We start from the raw sequence: 25,850 nt of genomic DNA on the forward strand, positions 1-25,850 counted from the left end.
AAAGAGGAGGCCAGCCGGCAGGCTGGACAGCGTCCGAGTCACTGTGAAAGGCCTCCTGGGGAGCCGGCCGGAAGGAGGGGAGGCCAGGGGAGTCCATGAGATGAGCCAGCGGCGTCTGTGGCCTCGAGGATGGGGAGGGGAGGCCGACAAGGTGTGAGCTGACTGGCTCTGAGCTCTCTTGGACTGACGCGCACCTGGAGATGTCCCAGCTCCCAGACACTCGGTGCAGCCCAGGCCTCGAGCTAGCTATTTATTCGCTTGGGCTGGAGCTGTCCCTGCGGGGCCGGCTCCCTCCCCACTCCCACAAGGAGCTCCCTGCAGGCCCCACCCGACACAAAGCAGGGCTCTTCCTGCCAAAGTGCCCCAGCTGCAAGGGAGGGGACCCCCGTGAGGGTCAGCTGATACCTCTCTGATACCTCTCTGAATCTCACCTTGTGAGAAACCTAACGCAAATACTTTCTCCTGAATAATGTCTTTAAATTTCTCATCATGAAATAAAAGTGAAGCCTCTCGTGTTGGCACCGTGGCTGCAGGCCTCCACATACCCCAGGGCACACACACCCCAGGTTTGGAAGCTCAGTGGAGCTCGCCTGGTCTGGGCTTCAAGCTTGGCTCCAACAACAATGATCTGAGTGGCTTTGGGCAAGAGAATTAACCTGTCAACCTGGAAGGGAGGGAGGGAGGGAAGGAGGAAATGCTAAAGCTTGCGAAGCAGGGGCAATAGAAATCAACTTCCTGTGCCCCACTCTCATAATTTCCTTGCTCATAGAAATTTTGGTTGACAGAGCAGACACTGTCAGCCACAGGACACGGCAGAACCACGGCAGTGACAATCCCGCCACCTGAAACAAAGTTCAGGAGGTATATCCAAAAATAAAGCTAAGACTCCAACATTCATCCCTTTCACCTGCTTTTTCTGCAGAAGAGGTTTATGCAGAGATAAATCCTTGCCACCTGGAAGTCCAGGCTGGTCCCTGGGCCCAAGAGCACAACTCCAGCGGCCCCCGGGAAGGACCCAGGCCACTGCTGCATGTGCCACATGCCACTCAGAGCAGCCCGCGTCCACTGATGGAGCTGGAGACCCGGGCTGCATGCAGTGGGGGCCCTGATGCCAGAAAGAGAGGCAGGTGGGGAGCAGGGCGGAGCCAGCCCGTCAGGCCTTCCCGCGCCCGGGGGCCAACTGCTCCGGTTCAGCCCCTGCCCCTATTCCCGCCCCTGTCCCACCACTCACCAGCAAACCCCCCACATCCCTCGAGCCTGACTCCTCACCTGTGCAATGCTGCCCTGGTACCACCCCCGTGTTCTCACATGCACTAAATAGAGTCACTGAGGGCGGCACCCAGCAGACTCCTGGGCACAGAGCTGGCTCTTCGAGCCCCTTGTCTGCCCTTCCCGTCACCTGGCCCCCATCTCCTGCATCCCCACCAACAGCCAGTGAAAACATCACGGAACAGGGCCGAAGCCCCTGCCGGGTCCGGGCCCAGATGAGCCCCAAAGGACGCGGAGGTCACGCACGGGCAGGGGTGCTGGTCAGGGCAGAGGGCCTGCTGGGTGGGCTGTCTCAGGACAAAAGCACAGATAATCGCGGCTGCACTGCATAGCAGACAGAAATGGAGGGACACACACACACACACACACACACACACACACACACACTTTGAGTACTTTTGTCATTTTTGTTTGTTTCATTTTGTTTTGAACACTAAGATTTATTTTCAAACAGCACACAGACGTCTGCGGGGCAGGGCCAGGCCAGGCTGGTGTCTAGGCCCGAGGTCTCAGGGGACGCTGGACGCCACCCGCGGCAGCTGCCAGGAAAGGAGGGCCCCGGCCCGGGCGGCCGGCCCAAGCTTCAGGCAAGCGCGGTGCGCGGCGGCCCCCAGGACCCGCCCCGCGGCCGGGCACCCAGGCGGCGGCAGTGGCGCCACCCAGAGGGCGCGGGCGGGGGAGGCGGCCGGGAACTCAACTAGGGGATACAGCAGCTTCAGGAACACTGGCGATTCTGCCGGACTCGCCGAAACCAGGCTCTTTGGAAAACCACCTCATCTTTGGGAAGACACCTCCTGGCTTAGGTCTCTCCCCTCAATTTCCCTTTGCTTTTCAAAAGTTTAAAAACAAAAACGGAAAAAAAAAAAAAAAGAAACACACATTTTTCGGGAAAAGGTGCTGCTGTCCACGCATCCGCAGCACCACCAGCCGCTCTGCTCTCACTGCACCCTCGCGGTGAAGTTCTCGGGGAAGACGCCCCGGCACTTCTCCAGTTCCTTGTGCAGATTCCAGTCGCTCTCCTTCACACCCATGAGCCAGCCTTCATCCTGAGGGGAAGCCAGCGCGTTGCATGGGGCTGAGGGAGGACGATGTCCACCCCGACAGGGTGAACCCTCCTTCTAGCCGCTCATTTCCTCTAGACCGTCACACCCGCCTTAAAGGACGCCTCCTCCAGGCAGCATTCCCTGCTCTTCTCTTGAGACCCAAACCGGGCCCCCCAGCCCAGGAGCCATCCCTCCCTGCAGTAGGTGCATTTAACTCTTTATTGTTTGGTGAGTCCTCAGGCGGGAAGGCAGCCTGACTGCTGCACTGGTCCAAACGCCTCTAAACGACTCCTTCAATCCCCCACCAAAGAGCTTCCCACCAGCTGGTGCCCACAGAGGCCACATCACCGAGGAGGACATCAACTGTTCTTCCGGCCTTCCACAAACAATGCCAGAAAGTTCTGCTGAGCACTGACCACTTGAAAGCTTCTAGAGTGACCTGAGGCCATCCCACCAAGCCCTCCGAGTCGAACCTGACCTTTGCTTTAACAGTGACCCCTCAGAGGGACCATCTACCCAAGCCGCGACAAGCCCTGACCCCTGGGCCTGCAGTGACCACACACCCCCTACCATTGCTGCCCCTGCAGCGGGGCTATGCCTGGGACCCACCTGCAGGATTACCTGCCTTGTCCTAGACCCTGTGTGTGTCCTACCTGAGCCACTTCCACCCATCCCAGATGGCTCCCACTGTGGGCTGGGAGGCCAGGAGTCTGCTCCTAAAAACCCCACCTAGCCCAGGGCTGGCCCACCGGGGAGATCGGCGGGGACCTGGGGCTTTAGGAAAATGAGCTGATTCAGCGCCAGGCCCAGGAAATCCTTGTTACTCAAACCTCCCAGCCCACGGTGGCCTCAGTGAGTACCTACTGTCCTCAAGCCCCAGCCCAGGACGCCCCAGCCAGGTTGGCCTCACCCAAATCCAGCCCTCCTCCCACCCCCGGCCACTCTGACAATTAATTACACCACAGGGACATGTTGGTGACTGAACGGACTAGAGTCCCACTAGGTCCCCTCTGCACTGTGGCTGCCACCTGGATACCCATGTGGGCAGCCCCACTGGACCACCAGCACCCCACAAACAGGGGCTCCTGCTGAGGGGCCACAGCGACCTGAATAAAGCAGCCCGTCCAGACCTGGGCGGGGAGGAGAGGGGGCAGTTCTGCCCCACTCTGAGGCCCCCCAGGGCTCAGCAAAGCCCACTCTGAGCACCTTCACAACAAGGAGAGGCCACAGCAGGAGAAGGGTCTGCGAGGCACAGGGTGAGGACCAGCTGGGGACAGGGCTGTGGACTCGGGGGTCTGTCACATGGGCAGGGAAGGGCGTGCCCTTGTGGACAGGGCGGGGCCAGCCTGGAGGGTGGCACCTGGGCCCAACAGGAGGCTGCAGAGCCGCGGGTGGGGGGTGTGGTCCATGGAGGGGCAGCCTGGGATGCGGTCCTGGAGGAGGGGGGCCCGGGTTGGGGGGGCCTGTAAGGGAGAAGGGGCCCAAGGAACTAGGATGCAGAGAATCGAGAGGAAGGCAGACAGAGGCTGAGGAAAGGAGGAAGCAAGAAGCAGGAAGTGAGAAACTAGGGGGGCAGACAGGGTGAGAGCAGAAAAGGGGAACTGTGCCGGCCGCAGGGAAGGGAGACGGAAGCAAAGGCGAGGCCGTGGGGAGAGGCCGCGGGTCGGCTGGCGTGGCTCTGCTGCCCCCTGCTGGCCGCGCCGCCTCCCTGCAGACCGGGCCTCACCTGCTCCTCCGGGTTCTGGAAGGGGATCACCAGCACCACGTCCCCAGCTTTGAGCTGCAGCTCGTCCGTGTCAGTGGCCGTGTAGTCGTGCTGGGCCTGCACCTGCAGAGGGTGGGGAGAGCTGACACCCCTTTCCTCGGCAGCCTCTGTCCCACCTGCAGCCCCGTGGGCGCCGGGAGAAGGTGAAAGTAGCAGGAGCGGGGCTCGGAAGCCACCTCGCGGATTGGGGAGCAGAGGACGGGTAGTCGGGGAGGGACGGCTTTGGGCCCCCCACATAGCCTCGGGCCCAGCGTCCTCCCCAACCCATGGAGGCAGCCGAAGGCTGCGGGTCAGCAGGCCAGGCTCACCTTGAACATGAACCCCGGGGGCAGGTCCAGGCGCCCTGCCCCGCTGCCGCCCTCCACAGTGCCGTTCACAGCTGCCGAGAAGGTCTCCACCACCACCGCGGGGAGAGAGCTCTGGCGGGAGGGGGCGCAGGTTAGCGAGGGCGGGGAGTGGGTCCCGGAGGGCGGGGCCGCGCGGGCAGAGGAGGGGGTGTCTGTGCCCAATGCCAGACCAGCCTGCCTCCAGGTTCCTCACCACCAGGAACCATGACCTGGACCAGCACAGAGCAAGACACGGGGCTAGGGAGCCGCGGGCGACGGGGAGAAAAGACAGGGCCTTGGTCCCTGTCATCTTACGGAGGCTGCTTCACTTGCTGCTGTCTCCCCGGGCTCCTGGGCTCCAGCCGCAGGGTGGGTCCCACACGTCACCTCCGAGGCCTCTGCTGGCTGCAACATAAATGCCGGCATGGGGTCAGACACAGGATGGGGCGCTGAGACCGGGACAAGGAGAGGGGCCACGGAGAGCCAGTGCCTCTGCCTGGTACAGGGAGCCCGTCAAAGAAAGGCTCCGGGCACGGAAGCGGCTGGAGAAGGTGCTGGCAGACACACGGACCCCGAGCGACATGCTGCTGAGAAGCCCAGCGCAGGCCCCTGGGTGCCACCCCTGAGCCTCCCTCACAGGCCCTGCCCTCTAAGCCCAAGCCCTGGCCAAGCCTCGGCTTCCTGCCACCCGCCTGGTCCCGCTGGCCCCTCACAGGCGGGCTCCCGTGGCGAGGGCCCAGGCAGAGCACCCCGGACGCTGCCTGGCTGCAGTCAGGCTGCGCTGGGCCTGCACTGAAACTCAGCCACTTCTGAGCTCTGGGAGCAATCACTCGGCCCTCCTAGCCCCCACCTCATCTGCAGGAGGAGGAAATGTCTAGGTCAGGCTCTAGGTTAAAGGAGAATTCTGGAGAGTGCCCACCATGGACCTGGAGGTGCTCGAGACATGCCTCCCTCCCACAGTGGGAGGCCTGAGCTGGGAAGCTGGGGCGGGGGTCGGCGAGTGGGTGAGGGGCTGACCTGACTGAGCCACAGCCCTGCCCCGGGGCCTCCTGGCTCAGGGCCCTAGCCTCACCCTCAGTCCCACGGTGGCCTTGTCCGTCCTGTGCCCCCTCCTCCGGGCTCTTCCTCCATGCTACACCCCCAGAGGCTGGGGGCGGGTGAGGGGCTGGCGGGGGCACTTACTTGGGCAGGCCCCGGCTCGGCCGTCTGGCTGGGCCAGGCCACGGCAAAGGTGCCCTCGGCAGCGCTGGGCTCCCTGGAAGGCAGGCTGCCAGCTGGACTCTCTGTGGGCTAGTGATGGGCCACCAGGGAGAGCAGGGTGGGAGGGGCGGGGGGCGGGGGGGGGGCGGGAGACAAGAGAAGAAGGTCGTGAGCAGCCCAGCGTGGGCCCACGGGAGCAGATGGGCACCTGCAGCCTGGCCGGAGCCGCACAGGGCACAGACAGAGACTCCCCAGAGGGACACCTCCTCCCACCACTGCCCAGGGGACAGGAAGGTGCGAATGTGCCACACGCAGCTCAGCACGTGGCTCTCTCTGGCACCAGGCTCTCTCTAGCCTCCTCCAGTGAAATACCCTGGAGCTTGCGAGCCCCGGAGCCTGGGCTGCAGGCACTTTCTCGCCAGCCCCTCCTGGTCCTGCGGGAGCCGCGTCACCAGCTGTGGGGTATCCCGTGTCCTCCCTGAGGACGTGGATGTCTGAGCCACCAGGTGATGACAGCACCTGTCGGGCAGGCGCCTGGCCTCACTCTGTCCTGTTTCTCGAATCATCTCTCCCCCCTCCTCTGTCCCAGCAGCTCCCTGGTGCCACTGCCCTGCGGGGCCCCTGCTGACAGAAAGCTCCTCGGGGGCAAGGACCCTCCACCTCAAGGCCCCCCTCCCCAGCAGGCCTTGGCCCAGCACGGGGACACCCCATCCACCCTCGGGGACCAGTTGGTCACTGTCTACGCCACTCACAGGCCCTGACAACTGGGCTGCACCACGGGGCACTCTTCAGAGGCTAAGCTGAAGGGCTTTTTCCCAGGCCCTTTTTCCCAGGCCCTTTTCCCACAGGGCCTGGCTGAAGGCCCAGTGTCTCCATGGGGGGGGTGGGGGCGGGGGGGGAAGCAGAACAGCTGGAGGCGCGACAGTTCCCTGTGCGCGTGGGCACGGCCAGGCGTGCGTGTGCGTGTGCACCTGTGAACCAGCCAGGTGCAAGACGAGGCGGGGTGGGCACAGAGCAAACACAGCTTACCTCCCAGAGGTCCCACGGAATTGACTGAGCACAGCAGAGGGGAGAAGGACAGAGTTAGCACAGAGGTTAGAGGCGGCGGCAGGCAAGCAGTCCCCAGGGACCCCCACCCCGCACCCGTCCCAGGGCCCTCGAGCCCAGCAGGCACAGGGCAGGCAGAACAGAGCCAGGCTCTGCGGTCCCCAGAGCACCGAGTCCTGGACACCTTCCAGGCTACTGAGACCCCCAGGCCAGGGAGTGCCCAAACCCGGGGCTGCCACCATGAGAGGGGCAGGAGGGTGCTGAGATGGACCGTGTAAGTTGCCAGGTGAGTGTTCAGCTGACCTCGTCCCGAAGGTCCTCTTGCTGACCTGTGTCTGCCCTCTTCCCTTTCCCATGGTCAGGACCAAGGGAGGTGACAAGAGCTGGGGACCAGGGCTCCAGGGGAAGGGCAGTGAGTAGGCGGAGAGCCTGGTGACCCCAGGACCCCCAAAGGCCTGGGCCTAGATGGGCCCACATGGCCGGAGGGCAGACATGAACCCAGGCCCCGGGGCCCAGAGGCCGGTGGGCCCGTGGGCAGTGGTGGGCTCACACCAACCTGACCAGAGGGCGTGGGTGCCTTCACAGGGCTTGCCACAGGTGGGAGGGGGTCAAAGTCCAGGTCCAGCAGACTGGCCTGCTCCGAGAAAGGCCCCGGGGCCTCAAACTTGGCAACAGCAGCAGAGAAGGAAGGCAGTTAGTGCCAGGCTGTGAGCACTCGGCCAGGGCGGCACAGCAGGCTCCGCTCCCAGACACACCCACCAACACGAGGGCACGCCCCCACACCACACCCCCGGCACAGGCTCCGCCCACACGAGGACACACCTGGGGCGGGGCCAGCCACCAGGCAGCCACCCGCCAGACCAAGGCCGAGCCCCCAACTGTCTCGCGTCTGTCCCATCCTGCAGGCCGAGGAGGCCTCCCCGGGCCTGCGCCCCCCAGCAGCAGCCCAGGCCAAGGCACGGGCTGGACAAGACCACACTCAGTCCCCCGGCTCGGAGGGCCCCTGGACGGGTACAGGCCTCCCCTTGCTGCCGCAGACTGAGAGGCAGTCCTGTGGTGACACCCACCCCCAGCCAGCTCAGGGCCGAGCCAGCACACAGAGCCCAGGAGCCCCGTCGTAACGGAGGGGGCGGTGGGGGGGTCCCCGACACCTGAGCACCCGTGTTCACACTGCACGTCCCTCCCCAGCCCCCCCAAGTTTCCCATTCAGCGGGGCTGAGTGCAGCCCTGGGATGTGCATGTAACAGGAATGGCCCCAGGAGACGGGCCGCAGTGGCCCCGTCCACACTGTGAGAAGCCAGCCCCTCGGTAAGCTGGGCCAGACGATCATGGAAGAAAAGGGTCTTTCCCAGAGCCACCCTGGAGGACAAGCCGCCTGGTACCAGTGCCCAGCAGACACGCTGCCTTCCTAGGAGGAGGGCTTGCTCCCCTGTGGCCCCATCTCACACAAGGGGCTTCCCCGGGGACAGGGAGGGCTATGCCTGCCCTGGCTCAGCCCAGGGTCCTCCCCTCAGGCAGGGCTGGGAGGGCCACAGCCCCGCAAGCCCAGGCCAGCCAGCTTCCCTCCCCACCCCCTTGATGGGGCCCAGAACTGACGGAACACACTCTCCAGCCCAAAGCACCTGAGGTCCTCCATTTAGAAGGACCCGAGACCTGGAAGCATGGGCAGAGGTTCCCAGGGGGGGGGCCTTCCCACCTGAGCTGCGGCCTGTGTGGGGAGACCCAACACCCGCAGTCCTGAGACGGGCTGGTGCCGCCAGCGCACAGCTCAGGGGATAAGGCGCAGAGCGCAGAGGGCCCAGGCCCAAGCTCAGGGGACTCACTCCCGCCCCACACTCATCCCCAGCCACAGACTCTCCTTCAAGTCAAGCCCTGTCCAACGAGCCTGGGAGGAAGGTCACTGCCATCTTTAGGGGACCGAGTGTCCGGGAGGCCGCGCAGGCTGGGCCTGGGTGCCCTCACCGGCTGCAGGCAGCATTTCTCTGCCCCTCACGGCCCCACCACCCACCCCCCTAAGAAGCCAGCCAGGCCCAGGCAGCCGCCGCCCCACCCACCAGACTCCAAGGGTACAGGGTCACCAGGCCAAGGACAGACCGCACACTCTCTGCTCACCTCCCAGCAGGCCAGCCTCCCACCATGCAGGCCCGGAACCGGCCTCGGGGGCAGGCACGCAGGCTACTCACCACAGCCCAGCAGAGCAGCGCTGTCGGCACAGCATCCTGGGGGGACCAGCCCACCCCAGCCCCATGCAAAGCACCCCGGCGAGCGCTCTCCAACCCTGCTGGGCGGGGCCCCGGCTCCAAGGAGTGGGCGGAAGGACAGACAGGAGACATGCAGAGGGCATGGTGGGGCGCAAGGGCCACGCTCAGCGGGCAGCCTGGCTGCAGGTGAGGCCCTCAATTCCTTACCTGTGAAGTGGGGACAGCCCCTCCCAGAGGGGACTGAAAACCGAACCAGGCCCCGTAGGTCAGCGGCTGGCTCCACCCCCTGCACAGTGTCTACTAGCCCTCGAGTGCACCCCAAGGCGGAGGTAGGCTCCAGGCAGCAAGCGACCCAGCCACAAGCTGCCCTGAGGCCGCGGTTCCCCAAGGCCCTGGGAGTGCCCGGGGCCAGCCTCAGCCAGGCTCTCCAGAAAGGCTCCCTCCCGGTCCCCCGAGGCAGGGCAACCCCCGCCCTCCCCCAGCCGCCCTGCACTGAAAGTTCCTAGCTCCGACCCGAAGTCCTCCCATGGGGGCTTGAAGCCCACTCACCCCACAGTCCCTCATCGCGGAGAGCACGGTCCTCCGCTCCTAACTGCCTCTCCCCCGATGTGCCACCCCCCAGCCCTGCCCCTCCCTGCAGGCCTCTGAGCTTGTGCAAAGGAGCCTGCACAAGGCAGAACCCAGAGACCCGGGCAGGACAAGCCCACAGCAGTGCTGCAACGTGGGCCCAGCACAGCCTGGGACTAGCCAGCCTGCACGAATGGTGAGGCCCGGCGGGGACAGGGCGGCCCGGCTGTGAGGCCCGGAGGCCAGGTTTGGAGTGGTCGGCGCACTGCGGCCTCTGTGAGCTGACCCGACCATGTGCGGCCCACCCCCCTGCCACCACAGTGACCTCCCCTGCTCCACCCTCCCTCCGTCCCCCTGGGGATGGGCATTACGTGCCTCCTAGGGCATGGACAACAGGAGCCGGGCTCTGCGGCCCAGCCACAGCCCCGGCTCCAAGTGGGGTCAGCAGCTCTGGGAGCTAAAGTCTCAGCGCCTTGCAGGTGTTCCCAACCCTGCGAGTCACCTCCTCACCGCCGCCCAAGCAGTGCTCTTCTGACGCGCACGGAACTCCCGGCAGATCCTGAGCCTGTCCCTCACCCGTCCTGACCTACACGCTCGCACGCTACCACCTCTGGCCAACGCACGGTGTCTGCTCGTAGGCAAACGTCACCTGCTCCAGGAAGCCTTCCCTGATTGGCCCAGGTCCTCCGTGCTCCCTGCCCCTTTTGGCCACAGCATCAATGGAACGGAGAGGCCACTGCACAGCTGACGGTCTCTACTAGGACTGTTTGCCCGTGTCCCTAGGTCTGGCCACGTGCTCAGAGATGAGGGATGACGGGTGGAGGGACGGAGGGACGTGCGAGAGAGAGGCCCAGAGCCGACCCCTGCTCCTGAGGCAGAGGCACCGGGGGTGGGAGGGGGGGAAGGCCAAGCGCACCCTGAAAGAGCGAGAGAAGGGAGAGAGAGCTGGGCCGCGGCGGCCGCGGCTGACCTGGGAGGGGGTGGTCACGCTGATCTCAGGGACAGTTGTGTCCTCAAACAGGCTGAGGGTCTGCTGCTGCTTGACCTCCGTGCACGGGGTGTGTTTGGGAGGCGGAGGGACCGGTGGGCCTTTCCGGAGCTGGGGGTCGGCAGCAGTTGGGGGGCCGCACAGCAGAGCATGGGGGCCAGGGAGACAGACAGAGACAAAGCCACGTTAGTCACACCCCCGGCCGCCGAGGAGGACGAAACAAGGAGAGCCACTGCTCCCCGAGACATGGACACCGAGACCACAGGGGCTCCCGGGAGGGGCCGGAGCAGGCGGTCGGAAACCCTGCGCAGAGAGAGGGGAGGGCGGAGGGCGAGGGAGCGAAAGAAGAGAGAAGAGGAGAGAACAGGACAGAAAAGAAGGAAAGAAGGGCCTGCGGGGCCGCCAGGGGCTGGCATCAGAGGATCTGGCTCTCACCGCCCTCGGGGGAGGCTGAGGAGAGAAACAGGAGCTGAGAGAGAGCCGGGCGTCCAGCCCCCTGCCTCTGCTCCTGCACGCCCAGGCCCTCTGCCCACTCCAACCCCTGGAGGAGCTGCAGCCCAGCCTCTGGCCGTCACCCCCGAGGCCAGCACACAGCCAGGGCCCCGCAGAGGGCCACACAGCTGCCCACTCGGGGACCACAGCAAGTCACACACACCCCCCCCCCCCCCCCGCCCAAGCCTGGGTTTCATCACTTGTCGTTGGGGTGATAAGAGCATCTGCCTTACAGGCTGGTTGTGAGGACAGTGAATGAAAATACAGAAAGGCTGGCGCGGGCTCTGGCCCCGAGCAAGTGCTCGAGTCAAGTGCAGGCTCTCAACACCCTCTTAGCATGGCTCTTCTAATCAGCTGTCGAGCGGGCCAGGAGCCGCAGGGCCCAGGGACAGCCTAGCAGGGCTCAGGTGGTCCTGCCTGGTGGACCCCACCCCTCCTTTCTCCCTCTGCAGCTCCCAGGGACGCTGCAGAAACCTGGAGAAAACTGACGGGGGGAGCGGGCTTCCCCCTCCCTCTCCCCTCACTGAGCCCCTCCTCGCGATGCCCCTTTCAGGGTCCCGCATGGCCCCCCGCAAGGAAGAAGGCAAGGAAGAGGGGGAGGCAGCCACCTGCGCAGAACTGGATGCAGTCTCCCCTGGAGACTGTGTCTCGGGAGGAAAGGAAGACGGAGAAGGTCAAGCAGCCCAAAGGCCAGGGGAGAGGAGAGAAGGGGACGCTACAGCAGGTGGGGGTGGGGGGACACTTAAGGAGGAGACAGACGGTCACAGATGCTCCTGTGACCCTGGCAGGGGCCGGGGCCACGGAGAGGAGCCAGGGCTGGCAGGGACAGGGGACAGGGATGGAGGGGAACGGCGGCAGAGCAGGAGGCAGAGGAAGGAAGGGAGGGGACAGGCCACCGAGACACGTTCCTACCTGAGACGGGGATTTGGGGAGGGAGGCCCCGGGGGTGGCCGCAGCAGCTGGCTCGGGCTCGTGGTTGACTCTGATCTCGGGGGTGGCGGCAGGGGAGCCATCAGGCGGAGGAGAGGGGCTCTTGTTCCCTTTCGCGGGGGCGTTGTCACTGCGGAGGTGAGACAAGAGAGGGGCCCGGATGCAGGGAGGCCATGGCGTCCAGGAAGGAGTGTGCGTGTGACAGGGTGTGTGCACGTGCCAATGCCCTGGGGACCCGTGTGTGAAAATGTGCGCGCACATGTGTGTGTCCACGTAGATCCTGGGAAACTGAGGGTGCACGTGTGTGTCCAGACTCACTGGAAAAACGTGACGCCCACGTGTGCACAAGTGTGTGTCCCCGTGCACCCACGTGTGAAACTGCACGTTCGTGGGCAGGAGGACGGGTAGAAATGAGGCGACACAGGCGTGAGCACTGGGAACAGGCAGGTGTCCGCAGCAGGGCCTGCCCTGGACACAGTGACAACCACACCCGGAGCTGAGGTCTGCGGGCCCCGGCAGGGAAGCTGAGATCTGTGGGGCCCCGGAGGGGGGGGGGGGGGGGGACCAGGGCGGGAGCCAGAAGCCGCCGCCAGGGGCCGGCCAGCCTCCCTCAGGCCTCCACCAGGTGCAGGGGCGCCGAGCCCCACAGCAGGAGAAAGCCACGCATCCTAGAAGCAAAGTGAGTCTCACCCCCACACGTCACGCAGCATCCTCTGTGCTCAGGGCGGCCCCGCTCCTCAGCCTGAGCCCACGGGCCTCCGGGCCAGCTTGCCTGCCGTCCACCCCTCACGCCAGCGCACAGCCAGCCCCGCTCCCCAGGCCCCGAGCCTTTGCTCCCACGGGTCCTCCCGGGGAACCCGGGGAACCGGCAGAGGCAACGGGCAGAGGAGTAAATAAACGGGGGGGGGGGTGTCTTCACAGCGGGGACGAGAGGGTGAGGCCCTCAAGTCGAGTCTCAGTACCAACAAGGACACACGGTGTGCACGGCCCGCTACTGGGTGCAAAATAAAAATCTATGCTGTACTTGCCTAAAGAAACTCTAGAACAGTGCTGACTGAGACCAGCCACCAGCCACAGGGGGCTGTTTAAATTAAATAAATTAAAAATTCAGCTCCTCAGTCACACTGGCTACATTTCCAGTGTTCACCAGCCACATGAGACAGGCGGCCACTGTGCTGGACCGGGCAGGTCTAGAAGGACAGACAGAAACTAGTGACCCCATCACCTGCCCGAGCATGGCGGGGGGCCAGACAATGGCACAGATGCGTGGGAGACTCGCTGGTTCCTTCTCACCTTTACTGAATGTGTTTTATGGGAACGTCTTTGCCTCCTTAAAGAATACACATACATCCAGCATATGTACACACGCACACACACACAGAATTCCTACAAACCGCGGGGCTACAGCAGCCCTCTCCCTGAGCCTCCGGACCTCCCTTCTGGCTGCATCCTCCACTCCTGGTCAGGCCGCAGCCCAAGAGGAACGTGCTAAGGCGGTCTGTTCGCCCTCCGTTCCCACCGACACCCCTCTGCCCTCTGCCCCCCAACACGCACACCACACACAGGAAGGCAAGTTAGGGGTTAGTGGCGCCCTTGGCAGGGCCAGGCGCATGCACAGGGGCCGGGGTGCTGGCCTCCGAGGCCCCCACCACACAGCACTCACTGCCGGTACCTGTTCTTCTTTCTGCGCAGCCGCGAGAACAGTTTAGTTTTCTTTCTGTGGGGACGGGCGGGACGTTGAGGCCTTCGTTTGGGGGAAATGCAGATGTGGGCCCAGCCTGTTCCCTTCCCTCATCGGCAGCCCCTCTGCTCAGAGGAGGGCTAAGAGCAGAAGCCCTCCTAACTCCCGGAGGCCGGGAAGAGGGCCCAGTCCTGCCCACGGCCCCGGCTGTCCAGTCCTGGGGCCCCCGCTGGCCTCCGTGTCCTGCCGGGCACGCTGAGGTGGTGCCCATGGAACAAGCAAAAAGAGGACGCTGCCCTGAAGCAGGACCTGGCGGGCGGCAGGCGGCTCAGGCCGGGACAGCGCTGGCCACCCGCCCTGCCCGGGGTCCAGCCACAGGAGCTCTGGGGCCCAAGAAGGACCGGGGTCAGCGGGCCAGCAGGGGACCCTGGGAGAGGTGGCAACCTGCCTGCCCGCTTTGCTGCAAAGGAGGCTCACGAGCCTCCAAGGCCCTTCCTCTCCCCTCAGACCAGCCCTTTCCCAAGGCGGCCTGGTCCCCGCTGCCTGCACTGCCCGGGTGGGCGGCGCCCTCCACCCTCCTCACCCATCCTGGACGTGCCACCATGACCTCCAGGCCAGGCGGTGACCTGGGAAACACGTTTTGGCCTTTATTGCCCCCCGGGCACCCTGTGGGCCGCCCCCTCCCTCACACATACTGTGTTTGCAGGGGACAAGAGGGACAGTGACGTTCACTGAATACTGACTGCCTTCCTCCTCCTAGGGGACACCCTAATTACCCCAAGAACCAGATGCAATCACCCCGCCTTGTAGCCGAGGAGGGCGCGGTGCATCGCTGCTCTCCACACTGTGGTGCGATGCTCACGGACGGAAAGGAAGGGAAATCTCAGACTTGCTGTGGTTTCCCACGGGCCACAGCCAAGGCCCAGGTGTTTCCCCTCCTCCCTGGAGCTCTCGCCCCAGGAAGCAGGGCTCCCCTCTGGGCAGAGGGCAGGAACAAGGGCACCCCCCCCTCCCCGCCATCCGGGGCCTCGGATAAGGTTGGGACCAGGCCCCCGCTCTACGAGGAGGCTCCCTTCCCATTGGGCTGAATCATTTAGTCCCCGGGCCCACCTGCAAAGCTGCACAGATAGGGAAGCCAGGCCCAGGCAGGGGAGCTGCAGGCTGCCCCGGTAGCTCCTTCCCAGAGGGGACACGGGGTGGAGGAGGAGGGGGGCCCTCACCTGCTCCCCTGAGCACAGGGAGGCCCAGCCAGAAAGGACCTCAGCAAACAGCCCAGCCCCAGCCCTCACCTCCCTGAGCCCCCAGCGGCCCTCGGCAGGGGAGGGGGGGCATCACACACCTGGGCTGGGCCTTGATCGTGAAGGTGTTGCTCCCGTGCTGCTTCTCCAGGCTGACCAGCACATCGTTGAGGTTCTGGTTGAGCTGCAGGAGGGACAGCAAGCCGGTTGGCTGGGGGCCACCAAACAGCCCCCCTCTCCCTAACAACATCCCTGATTCTCTTCCTCCCCACCAGCCCCTCCCCTGTGCCCCTGCCCCAACCAGGAGCAAGCTCTTCTCTTCCCATCACTGGGGGCAGGGAACCAGCACACCTGTCCCAGAAAACCCACAGGAAAAAAGGAGGAGGCAGTGGGCTGCCCTGCGAACAGCTACTGTTTCTGGGACCACCTTTTTCTTCTTCCTACTTACGGGGCGTTTCTTAAAATGCCCCATAGAGCTTGTACTGTTTTTAAGTTTTTTCAATTGTTTTGGCAAATTAACTGTTGATCCTAATTGCTGAAGTCACTTGCCAGGATGCTTTCAGGCCACGTTACAACTGCCAGAGGTTTCACCAAAAGCCCAGGCAAGACGAGGGGCTTACCCCATGCACCTCGTGATTCTCTTTACTGAGTATACTTCCCTCTGCTTTAGCCACTAGGAAGCCCAGAACTGAATTTTCCTCCCACTTTACATAAATGTTTTCTTCCCAAAACACCTCTCTCTGTTTTTTAAATTTTTTGTACAAGTTGTCTCAAATCTTTGAAGGGAAGAAGAAAAAGTAGGAAGGAAAGGGAAGGCCTACCAGGCAAGAAACCATACTGAGGGTGGTCACTCAGGACAGGCCCCAAGCTGGCAAAAGCCCTCCTCCTGCCCTGGGCCTGGAATGCCCCACAATCACTTCATTCCTCTGGGCCCAGGAGACAAAGTCAGGTCCACCCAGGGCACAGGGAGGGAGGGAGCTGCCAACGCCACGTTTCTCCAACGCAGCTTTGCAGCTTAACTGCCAGTTAAGCTGCAACATAGGAATTTAAGCTAATCAGGCCCCTTCTTGCGCCAGATTCTGTAGGTAGAGCAAACTTAAAACATTTTTTTAATTGGGAAAATTTTAGTAATTTATTTCTTATCTGCCTACAAATTGGAAAACTGCCACCATTTTCTGACACTGAGCTCCCTGGGCCAAGGCTGCCTGAGAGCACGTTTCCAGTTTGAGGGTGGTGGGCTCCACCCAGGCAAGGAGAATAGAACTGGGAGCTGGGACGGGGCCGGGGCTGGACCCCTGGGGCCCACTCGCAGCCTCCCCAGAGCACCCAGCAGCTCCCACTGGGCCCTGACACTCTGTTCCTTGAGGACTGGGCCCTGACACTGTTTCTCAGGGGCCCAGAGGGTCCCCCTGTGGTCACCAGCATGTGTCCAACCCCAGCAGGGAAGAAGCTCGGCCCACCCATGCCTCTGACCCTGGCCCTTGGCAGGTGGAGCACAGCCCAGGGTCACTACCTTACTCATCTCCTTGTGGAAGTTCTCCTCCAGGCCTGCGATGCTCTGAAATGTGTTGACATAGAAACCCACACGGCTGCAGGGGGGAGGGAAGAAGGGCCAGGTGAACTGCAGATCAGGGCGGGCAGCCCAGGAGAGCCACACGGGCTGCTTCGCCTCCACCCTCACCGGACCCAGCCCTGGGAGGGCACGGAGCAGGGCACGCAGAATGGCCAAGCCGCCTCAGGAGGGGAGGGCGGCCGAGGCTCGGCCCGCCAACCCCCGCCCCTCACCTGTTCCACAGGGACGGCAGCTCCTCCTGCAGATCCACATTCATCTCCTCAAACACCTTCTGGGCTTTGATGAGCTCCTCCTCGGCCTGGAGGGCGGGACGGGTCATTCCCCTCTGCCAGGCCTCCGTCCCAGCCCACCCAGGCTAGGCCACGCCCATTCCCAAGACCCGCCCCCCCGCCCCAGTGCGCGGGGACCAGGGCTCGGGCAAGATGGAGGTTGAAGTGGATGTGGACGCCCGGGCAGACCTCCCCATGCAGCCCCTCGGGCCCTTACAGCCAGGCCCGTCGGGGGCATTCCGGGCAGAGCAGCCACGGCCAAAGGGAGAACCCGCCCCGCCCCCCAGCATCTGGCCCAGATGCGCCAAGATGGAGGTGAGAGGAGCACAGCAAGAAAGCATGAGACAAGGGACAAAGGGGGCTGAGGCACAGGAAGGGCAGAGGCCCCAGACCCAGCCAGGTGGGACCCTGCTCACTTCCAGGGGAGCCTCTCTCAGGCGAGGAGTCCGCATGCCGCCAGCTCTCGTGCCGGCCCCTCTGACTCTTCCTTCCCTCCTCTCCCAGGTCTGGCCCCTACTCAGCCTCAACCACCAGCCTGACTTGGCCTCCCTGGGAGAGTCTTTCCTACCCTCTCCCGACCCCTCTCTCCTCTGTGACCCTTCCCCACCAGACTGAGGCCAGAGGCAGCAGATCGGGCACATCCACGAGAGGCAGGGGAGAGGCAGGGGAGGAGGGAGCCGGGCTGCTGGGCAGGGGGCCTGCACCCACTCCCGAGGCCTGGGGACCGGGCGCTGGCCGGGCGCCCTCCAGGGCTGCCCACACCCACCAGGCGGTGGCGCTAAGACCCCATCACAGAGCCCAAGAAAGGAGCTTGGCGAGGGCTGAGCCGAGGGTAGGGGTGAGTCACAGACCCCGGCCCCAGAAAGGGCTCGGCTAACACATTCTGGAGGGCGCTGGAGGAAACAGTGACTCAGGGGGGGTGACTTGGCTTCAGGCTCTGAGTCACAGCCCAGGAACGAACGTGGAGGCCCCGTCCAGGAGAAAACTCCCCTCCGGCAGCCTCACGTTCGCAGGCCAACTGGCCGGAACCGCCAGCTGCCACAGAGCACACCCAAGCTGCCCCATCCAACCTGAGCCCCCCCAGCTGTCCCATCCAGCTTCAGGCACCAGCATCAATCAGCCCGAGTCAGGGCCTACCCCCCGCTGTGCCGGGGCCGAGCCGTGGTGAATGTGGGGGTGGGGTTTGGAGGGAAGAAGGGCCACCATGCCCCTGACTACATGGCCTTCAGGTTGCTGGAACTTGCTAGAGTGAGCAAGGGCTCCTCACCTCACTTTTTAAAATCTCATTTAAAAATTAAAGGGAGTCCACAGAATACTAATAAAAACAAATATTATCCAAAAAAATTAAAGGGCGAATAGGAAATAAAAGAAACGTCTCTAAGCATGCATGCCTCAGGCCACTCCTGGAATGGGTCAGATCTGCGGTGCCCTCCAGGCCATGGGCCGCATCATCCCTGCTTTAGTCCTCTGAGAATCCCAGTGCCTGATGGGGGGCCACTACCCACACTTCCAGCCTCCAGCACCTCGCACTGTCACGTGGGCCTCCCACCCAAGTACCCACAGGCCAGCTCAAGTCCCACATCCTCCAGGACCACCTTGACCGCCCCGGCTCCTGCAGCCACAGAGACCACCACTCTGGTCCCCACAATGCTCGTCCTAACTCCCCAAATGGACAAGCGTAGCCAAGACGGCGGCGGACAGCACAGCAGCTCGTAGCTGTGCACCAAGCGCTGATCACACACCCAGCAATGCTGCAAAGGACAAGGTGGCTTCGTTTTAGAGTTCCTAGAAGTCAGGGCCTGTGTCTTTTATTCCCTTTGAGTCACATTCCTCATATCCTGGCTCTTTCAGAAACACTAGGGGTGGCAGGAGGTCGGGGGAGAGCTGTCCATTGTTGGGGAGACCCTGCAGCCCTGGTGGCTCCACTACACGCTGCTGGCGGACATGGAGAGCAGTGGGAAAGCTCGCCATGCAGCAGGGCCCCGGGGCCCTGCAGGCAGGTTTGGGGAGGCCCCAGCACACATGGAGAGCAGCTCAGAAGCAGCCCAGGGGACATCCGGAGCTGGCCGGCTCAGGAGAGCACAGCCTCAGGAGGTGGCACTGTCTCCCCGAAGTCAAGTCAGCCAGCAGGGCAGCCCCGGGACCCCAAGTGCCACTGCCAGCCAAAGGCCTGAAGGCTCCCCAGGCTCCAGCCAGGCGTGAGGCAGGGTGGGGCAGAAGGAGGAGAGGCTCAAATGAAAACGATCCAAATGGGAATTTGGCCGAAAGGCGAAACATCTGCAATCCAACATGCAAAGATGAGATCCCAGTGCCTTGGCCTCCCCCGGCCATCCTCCAGGACCGATCCTCCAGGGCGGGCTTGGGGGCCCTCCAGCAGGATCCCCAACCACACCCATCCCGGGAGCCCCAAAGCGGCCAAGGCCACCACCCCAAGCCCCACAGTCTCCCAGGGGCTTCTCCCACAGAACAAAAATGTTCACCTGGCAACTGTGCCAAACCCGTCTCAGGGAAAATTATGCAGAAATCCTGGCTCTGGGTGAGTGGCCCCATTCCCCCTCCGGCCAGAAGTCCTGAACTCTACAGGCAGGACAAGCCACTCCAGCCCCTCGGCCCTCCTCCACCTCCTGCAGCAGGGGAGGACACGGGCCTGTTCCAAGATTCCCCCAGCCATTTACCGCAGACCCTGGAGAGGTAAGGCTGTCAACAGCTCAGTACCTCCAAAGTCGGCCCACAGCTTTGGCCTAAAAGACATCGGGCAACAGGTAGCCACAAGCCCACGCGGAGCCCAGAGTTCTCCATATCACAGGCATTCAATACGTGTGGGCTGAAGGTGAGGAAATCAGAAGGTGGCCCAGATAAAAGGGGGCAGCTGCCCAGAGCGAAACCCCACCTCCTGGGTGGGGCCTCTGTCACCTGCCCCCGCCCCAGGACCACGAAGGGGTGCTACAGCCTGGTCAGTTTCACTGGACTGAGAACCACGAGGCCACCTCTCCCAGGGCACTGCATCGTGGTCCTCGGCCACACTGTGTTCACCCAGGGCCCGGCCCATTCCGAGGTATTGCCAGGATAGTAGTCATCACTCATGACTTTCGTACAAAGAGCCTCCTCCAGGAAGCCCTCAGGGACCACTGTGACGCGGACTGTTTGCCCTCCATGAAATTCACAAAGAGCCAATCCTCTCGGCCCCAGGTCTCAGCATCCCAGCCGGACTGAAGAGCCTTCCCGGCGTCCCCTCCAGGGGCACCATGGGGCCTACAGATCCACTTACAAGGGTCACCATGACTGGCCAGCTGTGGCAGGACCACCCACATGGAGCCCCGGGCCAGGGAGCCAGGATAATGACCCAGAGCTTGAGTCGGGTGAGCCCCAACTCAGACACTAAGCGGCTCTGAGACCTTGGGCAGGAGATTCTGCCTCTCTGGGCAGGTTTGTCTCCTCTGTAAATTCAGGGCAACCTCACAGTTCTTATGAAGCTTGAAGGACAATGCATTAAAGACACCACATCCCTCCCCGCAAGAGCCCTCACAGAGGACAAAGGTTCCGAGGCTTTCCTGGGCTCCTGGAGGCTAGGATTTCAGAGTCGGTCCCAGGATGACCAGAGCCCCGGGCACCACGCAAAAGAGGTGGGCCCATCCCAGGTCAAGCAGAGCCCCCAGCCTCTATCCGCTTCCTGCATTGGACCTCAGATCTCAGAAGCAGGAGCTCTCGCAGCAGAGACATAATGAAAACAGCCCTGCCTCCCAACCCGGGAGGAGCCCTCCCCCGCCCCCGCCCCTCCCCCCCCCCAGGGCGTCTGGGCAGATGGGCGCCCAGCACCACCCAGCACCAAGGACAGGACGACAAACCAGAAGGCGCCAGCACGTGCAAGGTTAGAAGCCAGTGTCACCTGATTTCGGAGCAGGTTAGTTTGAGCTACGAGATGAGCCTGCAGTTTGCCTTGGCACCACTGGGGGGCGGCTTTCTCAAGCAGCGAGACAGGCTGGGGGTGGGGAGGGGAGGTCAAGGTCAAGGCCAAGGAGTAGAGAAACAGGAGGGAGGTGGGGAGAAAGAAACAGAGACACAGACATTAAACACCACGTCCAAACAGTCTCCAGTGCAGTGACAGACACCTGCCACCCTCCAGAGGGCCGGCCCCCCAGAGCAGGTAAAGGCCCCGAGGCTGAGAATTAAGGGGTGCCCCGAGCGGGGCGGAGAAGGGGGTGAACTCCAACTGCAAAGCAAAATGTGAGAATCGTTAGCAGGGGCAGAGGGGCTCAGCAAGCGCAGTCCTGCCCCGGGCTGGGCGGAGGGCGGCGGGGGCGGGGGGGGGGGGTGGTCTCCGCCCGCAGACCCTCACCTGGAGAGTGAGTGTGTAACCTCCGCCCCACCCCTACCCGGCTTGTTCCAGCTGTGGCAGGGTCGCTTGGGATCCGGTGAAGGAATTCCAGCCGGAGCACGCCAGGCCGGGAGGGGCCGGGCCAGTGAAACCCAAGCCAGGCCTGTTCTCATCTTGGAAAGCAGCCTCAGAGCAGGCGGAGGGGCCAGGGGACAGGACGGCACTACAGGATGGGCCAGGAGGGGGGCCTCACCCAGGGGCCCACAAGAGCCTCTCACTCAGGCCCTGGGCCCAGCGCCGTCCCCACCCCAGCTCTTCGGCCAGACCTACCGGGACTAGTCCCCAGCCATGAAGCCATCTGGCAAGGGGGTTGAGGATGCCCGCGGGCCAGGGCGCAGTGACAAACAAGCCTGCCAAGGGTGCGGTGAACGCAGCGCAGGAAGAAGGCTCCCCGGGGGAGGGCTTGGGACCCCTGCGGCCCTGCTGCCTGCCACTCCCTGAAGACTCCCCGGCAGCACCCAACACCCCCAGCCTTACCTTAGCAATTTTGGCTTCATCCTTCTTCTTGGCGGTTTGGAGGGACTCGTAATGGTGCCGGGCACTGTCGTAGTCAACCAGCTTCCGCCCACGCTTGGCGATGCGTGACTGGGGGGACAGAAGGAGGAGGGGGCTGAACAGGGCCTGGCGCCCACGCTGAGATGCTGACCCGGGGAAACTGGGTCACGGGCACGGTGACCTAGATGCCCCCGGAGGGCTCAGGGCAGCCGACTCCAGGCTCAAGTCCGTCTAAGACGTGCCTGCAACTGTCCCTCGGACATTTCTGGTGGCAAAGAGCTCACCCTTCGAGGCAGTCCGTGCCCTCTGCGGTCCTTTCTTCTATGGAGGTCCTCGCAACAGTGAACCATTTTTGTCAGTTCCTGCCAGCCGCGTCCGATGAGCCCCCTCCCTTGGCCCTCAGCTCCTTAAAGAGGCCTCCTGGGCCTCGGGCTTCTCTCCCCCCGGGCCACCACCACCTGCCTCCCTCCTACTCTCCCCATAAGGCACCTTCGGGAGCCTGAGGCATCTGCACTGGGTGGCCGAGGTGGCCAGCGTGGACCGGGACCCCCGCACCCACCCACCCAGGGGATCGGGTCCAGCACGACGGTCACCACCTGAGCTCCAGACAACTCTGCTTGCATGTCCGGAGCACCTGGGGTCCCAGTCACCTCGGCGGCGATCCTGGCACACTGACGGGTCCTAACTCACCCAGGCCCAGCAAAGGCAGCTGGCTTTTTGAACACGCGACGTCACACAAACACACCCAGGTAAGAGGCGACACGCACAACTATACACACCTTCCCTTCCAAGCACACAGAGCCTAACACAGGGCACACACACCCAGGCCTTCCAGCCCCCTAATACACCTCGTCAACCCTGCAGGCACTCCACAGGGACACGGCCACACACTTACATGCCCCATGAGGTCTCTTTCCATAGTCTGGAGACCCAAAGGGACAGGGCTTCCAGCTCAGAAAGGCCCAGGTCTGGGGGCTGGCAGGCTGGTCTCAGAGGGAGCAGCCCTGGAGGACGAAGTGCCAGGCGAGTGGGGGAGGCCTGCCTTCAGCCCGGGGCTGCCCTCTCCCCCGCCCCGGCACCCCCGTCCCTCTCTCCCTCTCCAGCTCCCCGACACAGGCTGCCAGGCCGCAGCAGGGTGGACTGACCAAGCACCTCTCACCTTGATGTCAGGGAACTGGCCCAGGTACGTGTCCATGGTCAGCAGCGCCTGGTCCACCAGCTTCTGGTGGTAATCCACCCAGAGCAGGTCATTGTTCTGCGGGAGACAAGAACACAGCAGCGCGCACCAGGGGAGCCGGCCCACAGCCAGTCCGGCTCTCACCTCCCAGGGACCCGGGGGCCAGCTCTGCCCCATAGCTTCACGGCTGGGCGGCTCCTCAGAACCTCAGCCTCCTTATCTATAAAATGCGGTCACACCTCCTGCCTTTTCAAAACGTGACCCTGAGGATCAGATAGGCCCAGGGCTGGTGGGGCCAGGGAGGGAGGCTTCCCGAGCCAGGAGACACAGCACAGAGACGAGAGGTGCCTCAGGATCGCATCAGGAAACCCATCTCAGCGCGAGGGCTGTCAGAGAGGGAGGTGGACTTGTCCAAGAGCACACAGCACATGAGGACCAGAAGGGCTGGTCCCAGAGGGCGCCGCAGGGTGCGACGGGCGGCCAGCTGAGGTCAGAAGGGCCCTTGGGGAAGGGCCCAGGCCACCGGTCCCACACTCACCTCAGCGATCTTGTTCGCTTCATCCCTGCCAGGCCAGTCAGGCTCGTACACCTCCTGCAGACACTCGTTCAGCTTCTTGGAGGCCTCATGCATGGCTGTGGGGCAGAAGGGCCATGCTGCAGCCAGGGCCATGGGGACCCCTGATTGGGGGGGTGGGGGGGTTACCCTTGCCCCACCCCTTAAGTCCCAGGAGGTAGGTGGACATCCCTGACAGCCCTGCTGCCCCTTCCCAGCTCTGCGCCCATCAGCTCCATATGGGGAGGGCCCCCTCTCTGCATCCCAGGAAGCCCGCCCATCCAGGCCAGGTCTGCCCCTTACCTTTGACTGAGGCCAGGTAGGTCCGGAGATCCTTCTGCAGCCGGGTGCCCTCGGTCTGCAAAGAGGCAGACGAGAAGAAGGTGAGGGCCTGGGGCACAGCCCACACCTTCCCTCTGCCTCCTGCACCTCCCGGACACCTGCCACGGATGGGCTGTCCACGGCAAGGCACTGGGGGCCTACAGGATACCGCGCCGGGGCACGGCAGCTATCGCCTCTCTGGCCACTGACACACCGAGCTCCCTCTCGGGAGCCCTGTGCCCGAAGGAACATTCACCCAAGGGTGTCAGCACCTTCTCTCTCAGACACTATTCTCAGCCCTGTAAAGAAGGCAAGAAGACAGAGACCCCTCCACCCTGGACGAGACACTGGAGCACGGTTGAAGGACACACACACGCACAGCCCAGGTGTAGGATGGGACCAGCGTGTGGCAGGCCTGCCCTCGGGTAACCATGAACCAGGCGACCAACAAGCCCAGGAACACGATCGGGGGTACAGGAACCACCCAGCACCTTGTCCTGAAAGCTTAGGTGGTTGGTGCTTGAGGCCAGCGGACTCCCACCGCATCCCACCAGGGTCAGGAGGGTTCTGATGGGGAGAGGAGAGGTCCGGAAGGGAAGGCCTTTGGAAGGAGCGCAGAGAAGTATGGGGGTCATGTCCAGGCCTCTCGGGACACTGGCCCAGCTGAGAGGGAAGATGTAGGAGGAAAGGGTGATGAGGGAGAATGGGCCAGGGAGTGAAGCACCCTGAGCTGGGAGGGCAGCTCCCGGGACTTCCTGGAACAGCAGGCAGGACCAGCAGAGAGGGTGGAACCACAGGCACAGCCTCAACTCCCTCTGGCCATCAGCACCGCAGAAGGCAGGAGCAGGACAGCTGAGCTCCAGGTGCGAGGAGGGGCGAGCAGGCTGAGGCCAGCAGGGAAAGTCTGAGGCCACCGCCAGGGAGATGCTGAAGTTTTCAGAAGCCGCGTGGAAAGCGGGAGAAAGCACACATAGGCTTTGGGGCCGTGAAGACCCAGCTCTGTCCCTTACTAGACACGTAGCCTCTCTAAGCCTCGGTCTCCTTGCCTGCCAACTGGGTTGAATGACCCCAGCCTGGGAGACCACAAGCAAATGTGCGTGGAGTGCCTGCAGGGGCGCCTGGCACATCACAGGCCTTCAGGGAAATGGCTTAAGCGAGCTGGGCCGGGCCCGAGGTCGTGAAGGCCAGCCTCAGGAAGTGGGCTGTACACTGAGAACAATGATGGGGGACCTAGGGGGACACAGGAGACCGGGGCCTCTGGAGGGCCGTGACGGCAGACCTCCTGGGCCCTCCCTACCCTGACACCAGCCTACACCTCAGTGACACCTTGTTTTGAAGTCCCTCCCCCTGGTGGAGGGTTAGATAGATGACAGCATCGAGCCACAGTCCCAGGAGACGTGAGCCCCTACAGAGCTCCACCCGGCCAGCCTGGAGCTCCCGTAGGAGACGGAAGGTGGTGGTCCACCCCTGCAGGTCAAGGCTCCAGCCGAGGGCAGGCAGGGACCCAGCCCCCCTGCACAGGGTCACCCCCAGCACCCTCAACCTCTCCTGTCCCCCTGCAAACAGGCCCCCCTCTTTACAGTCAGAGCCCTTTCCTCCTGCCCTGGTGTCCTCAGAGCTCCGGGCAGCAGCTCCTCACTGGGGCCGGCACTTTCCACACACCAGCCCTCAACACCACTGTTTCCACCTAATGAAGAGGAAACTGAGAGGTTGCATGACTTGCCCAGGGTCACACGGGCACTGGGAGAGCCGGCGAGAACCTCCAATACCTGGCCACTCAGGCCCCAGTTTGCCGGATGGGTCACGAAGGGGCCGGAACAGGCAGCTGCCTATTCGTTATGACGAACGCCTCCATGGGACGGCAGAGACACTGTGCAAGGAGGGTTTCAGCACATCACATTTAAAAGAAGGAAACCCTGGCCACATATCATTCTTAGGAACATCCAAGTTTGAGGTGTGCTGATTAAAGATTAAAGTACGAAACAAAAGGCCAATCCACAAGCATTCAAACCTCTCTGGAATTCCCTCAGGGATCGCATGTGGACCCCATGGGACTGGGGAACCAGGAAGGTCCACCCCATTCCTGATGCAGCCTTGATGCAGCCTCCCCAGTCTTCACAACTCAGTGCTCTGGTGGTAGAGATGAAGACTCAAATATGTTTGTGATGTGATGTTATTGTGTTCATCTGATGTCACAGAATCTTCCAGACGCAGCTTAGCCTCCATCACCTCGCTCCCCTCCCCAGAGTCCCCCAGCGTCTGTCTCCAATGCACCCTGAGAAAGGGGTCGCCCGTGGCGGGGTGGGGGGGGTTTGCCACGCTTGCCCAGGCTTCAGGCCG

General features: G+C 63.4%; 1 protein-coding gene across 11 annotated transcripts in view; it reads right to left on the reverse strand.

The window, feature by feature from the left end:
- Positions 1–1,688: 1,688 nt before the first annotated feature.
- BIN1 (bridging integrator 1) overlaps positions 1,689–25,850 on the reverse strand; it is a 55,302-nt gene continuing 31,140 nt past the window's right edge. For 2 of the 11 annotated variants that reach the window (XM_029224899.1, XM_029224900.1), the window contains exons 3-17: positions 23,493–23,547; positions 23,175–23,269; positions 22,619–22,714; positions 21,442–21,549; positions 16,533–16,618; positions 16,261–16,336; positions 14,849–14,931; positions 11,811–11,958; positions 10,389–10,517; positions 7,207–7,314; positions 5,586–5,693; positions 4,719–4,808; positions 4,386–4,496; positions 4,039–4,140; positions 1,689–2,315 (exon numbers count right to left, since the gene is read on the reverse strand). In XM_029224899.1, the coding sequence (XP_029080732.1) occupies positions 2,208–2,315; positions 4,039–4,140; positions 4,386–4,496; positions 4,719–4,808; positions 5,586–5,693; positions 7,207–7,314; positions 10,389–10,517; positions 11,811–11,958; positions 14,849–14,931; positions 16,261–16,336; positions 16,533–16,618; positions 21,442–21,549; positions 22,619–22,714; positions 23,175–23,269; positions 23,493–23,547 (1,503 nt within the window). In that variant the 3' untranslated portion in view covers positions 1,689–2,207. Of the gene's footprint in view, positions 2,316–4,038; positions 4,141–4,385; positions 4,497–4,718; positions 4,809–5,585; positions 5,694–7,206; positions 7,315–10,388; positions 10,518–11,810; positions 11,959–14,848; positions 14,932–16,260; positions 16,337–16,532; positions 16,619–20,475; positions 20,569–21,441; positions 21,550–22,618; positions 22,715–23,174; positions 23,270–23,492; positions 23,548–25,850 lie in introns of all 11 variants that reach the window. The other 9 variants (XM_029224906.1, XM_029224901.1, XM_029224902.1 and 6 more) reach the window with 9 other exon arrangements.

Source organism: Monodon monoceros, unplaced genomic scaffold (assembly GCF_005190385.1).
Source record: "Monodon monoceros isolate NGI ecotype Baffin Bay Population unplaced genomic scaffold, NGI_Narwhal_1 Super_Scaffold_16, whole genome shotgun sequence".
Lineage (NCBI taxonomy): Eukaryota > Metazoa > Chordata > Mammalia > Artiodactyla > Monodontidae > Monodon > Monodon monoceros.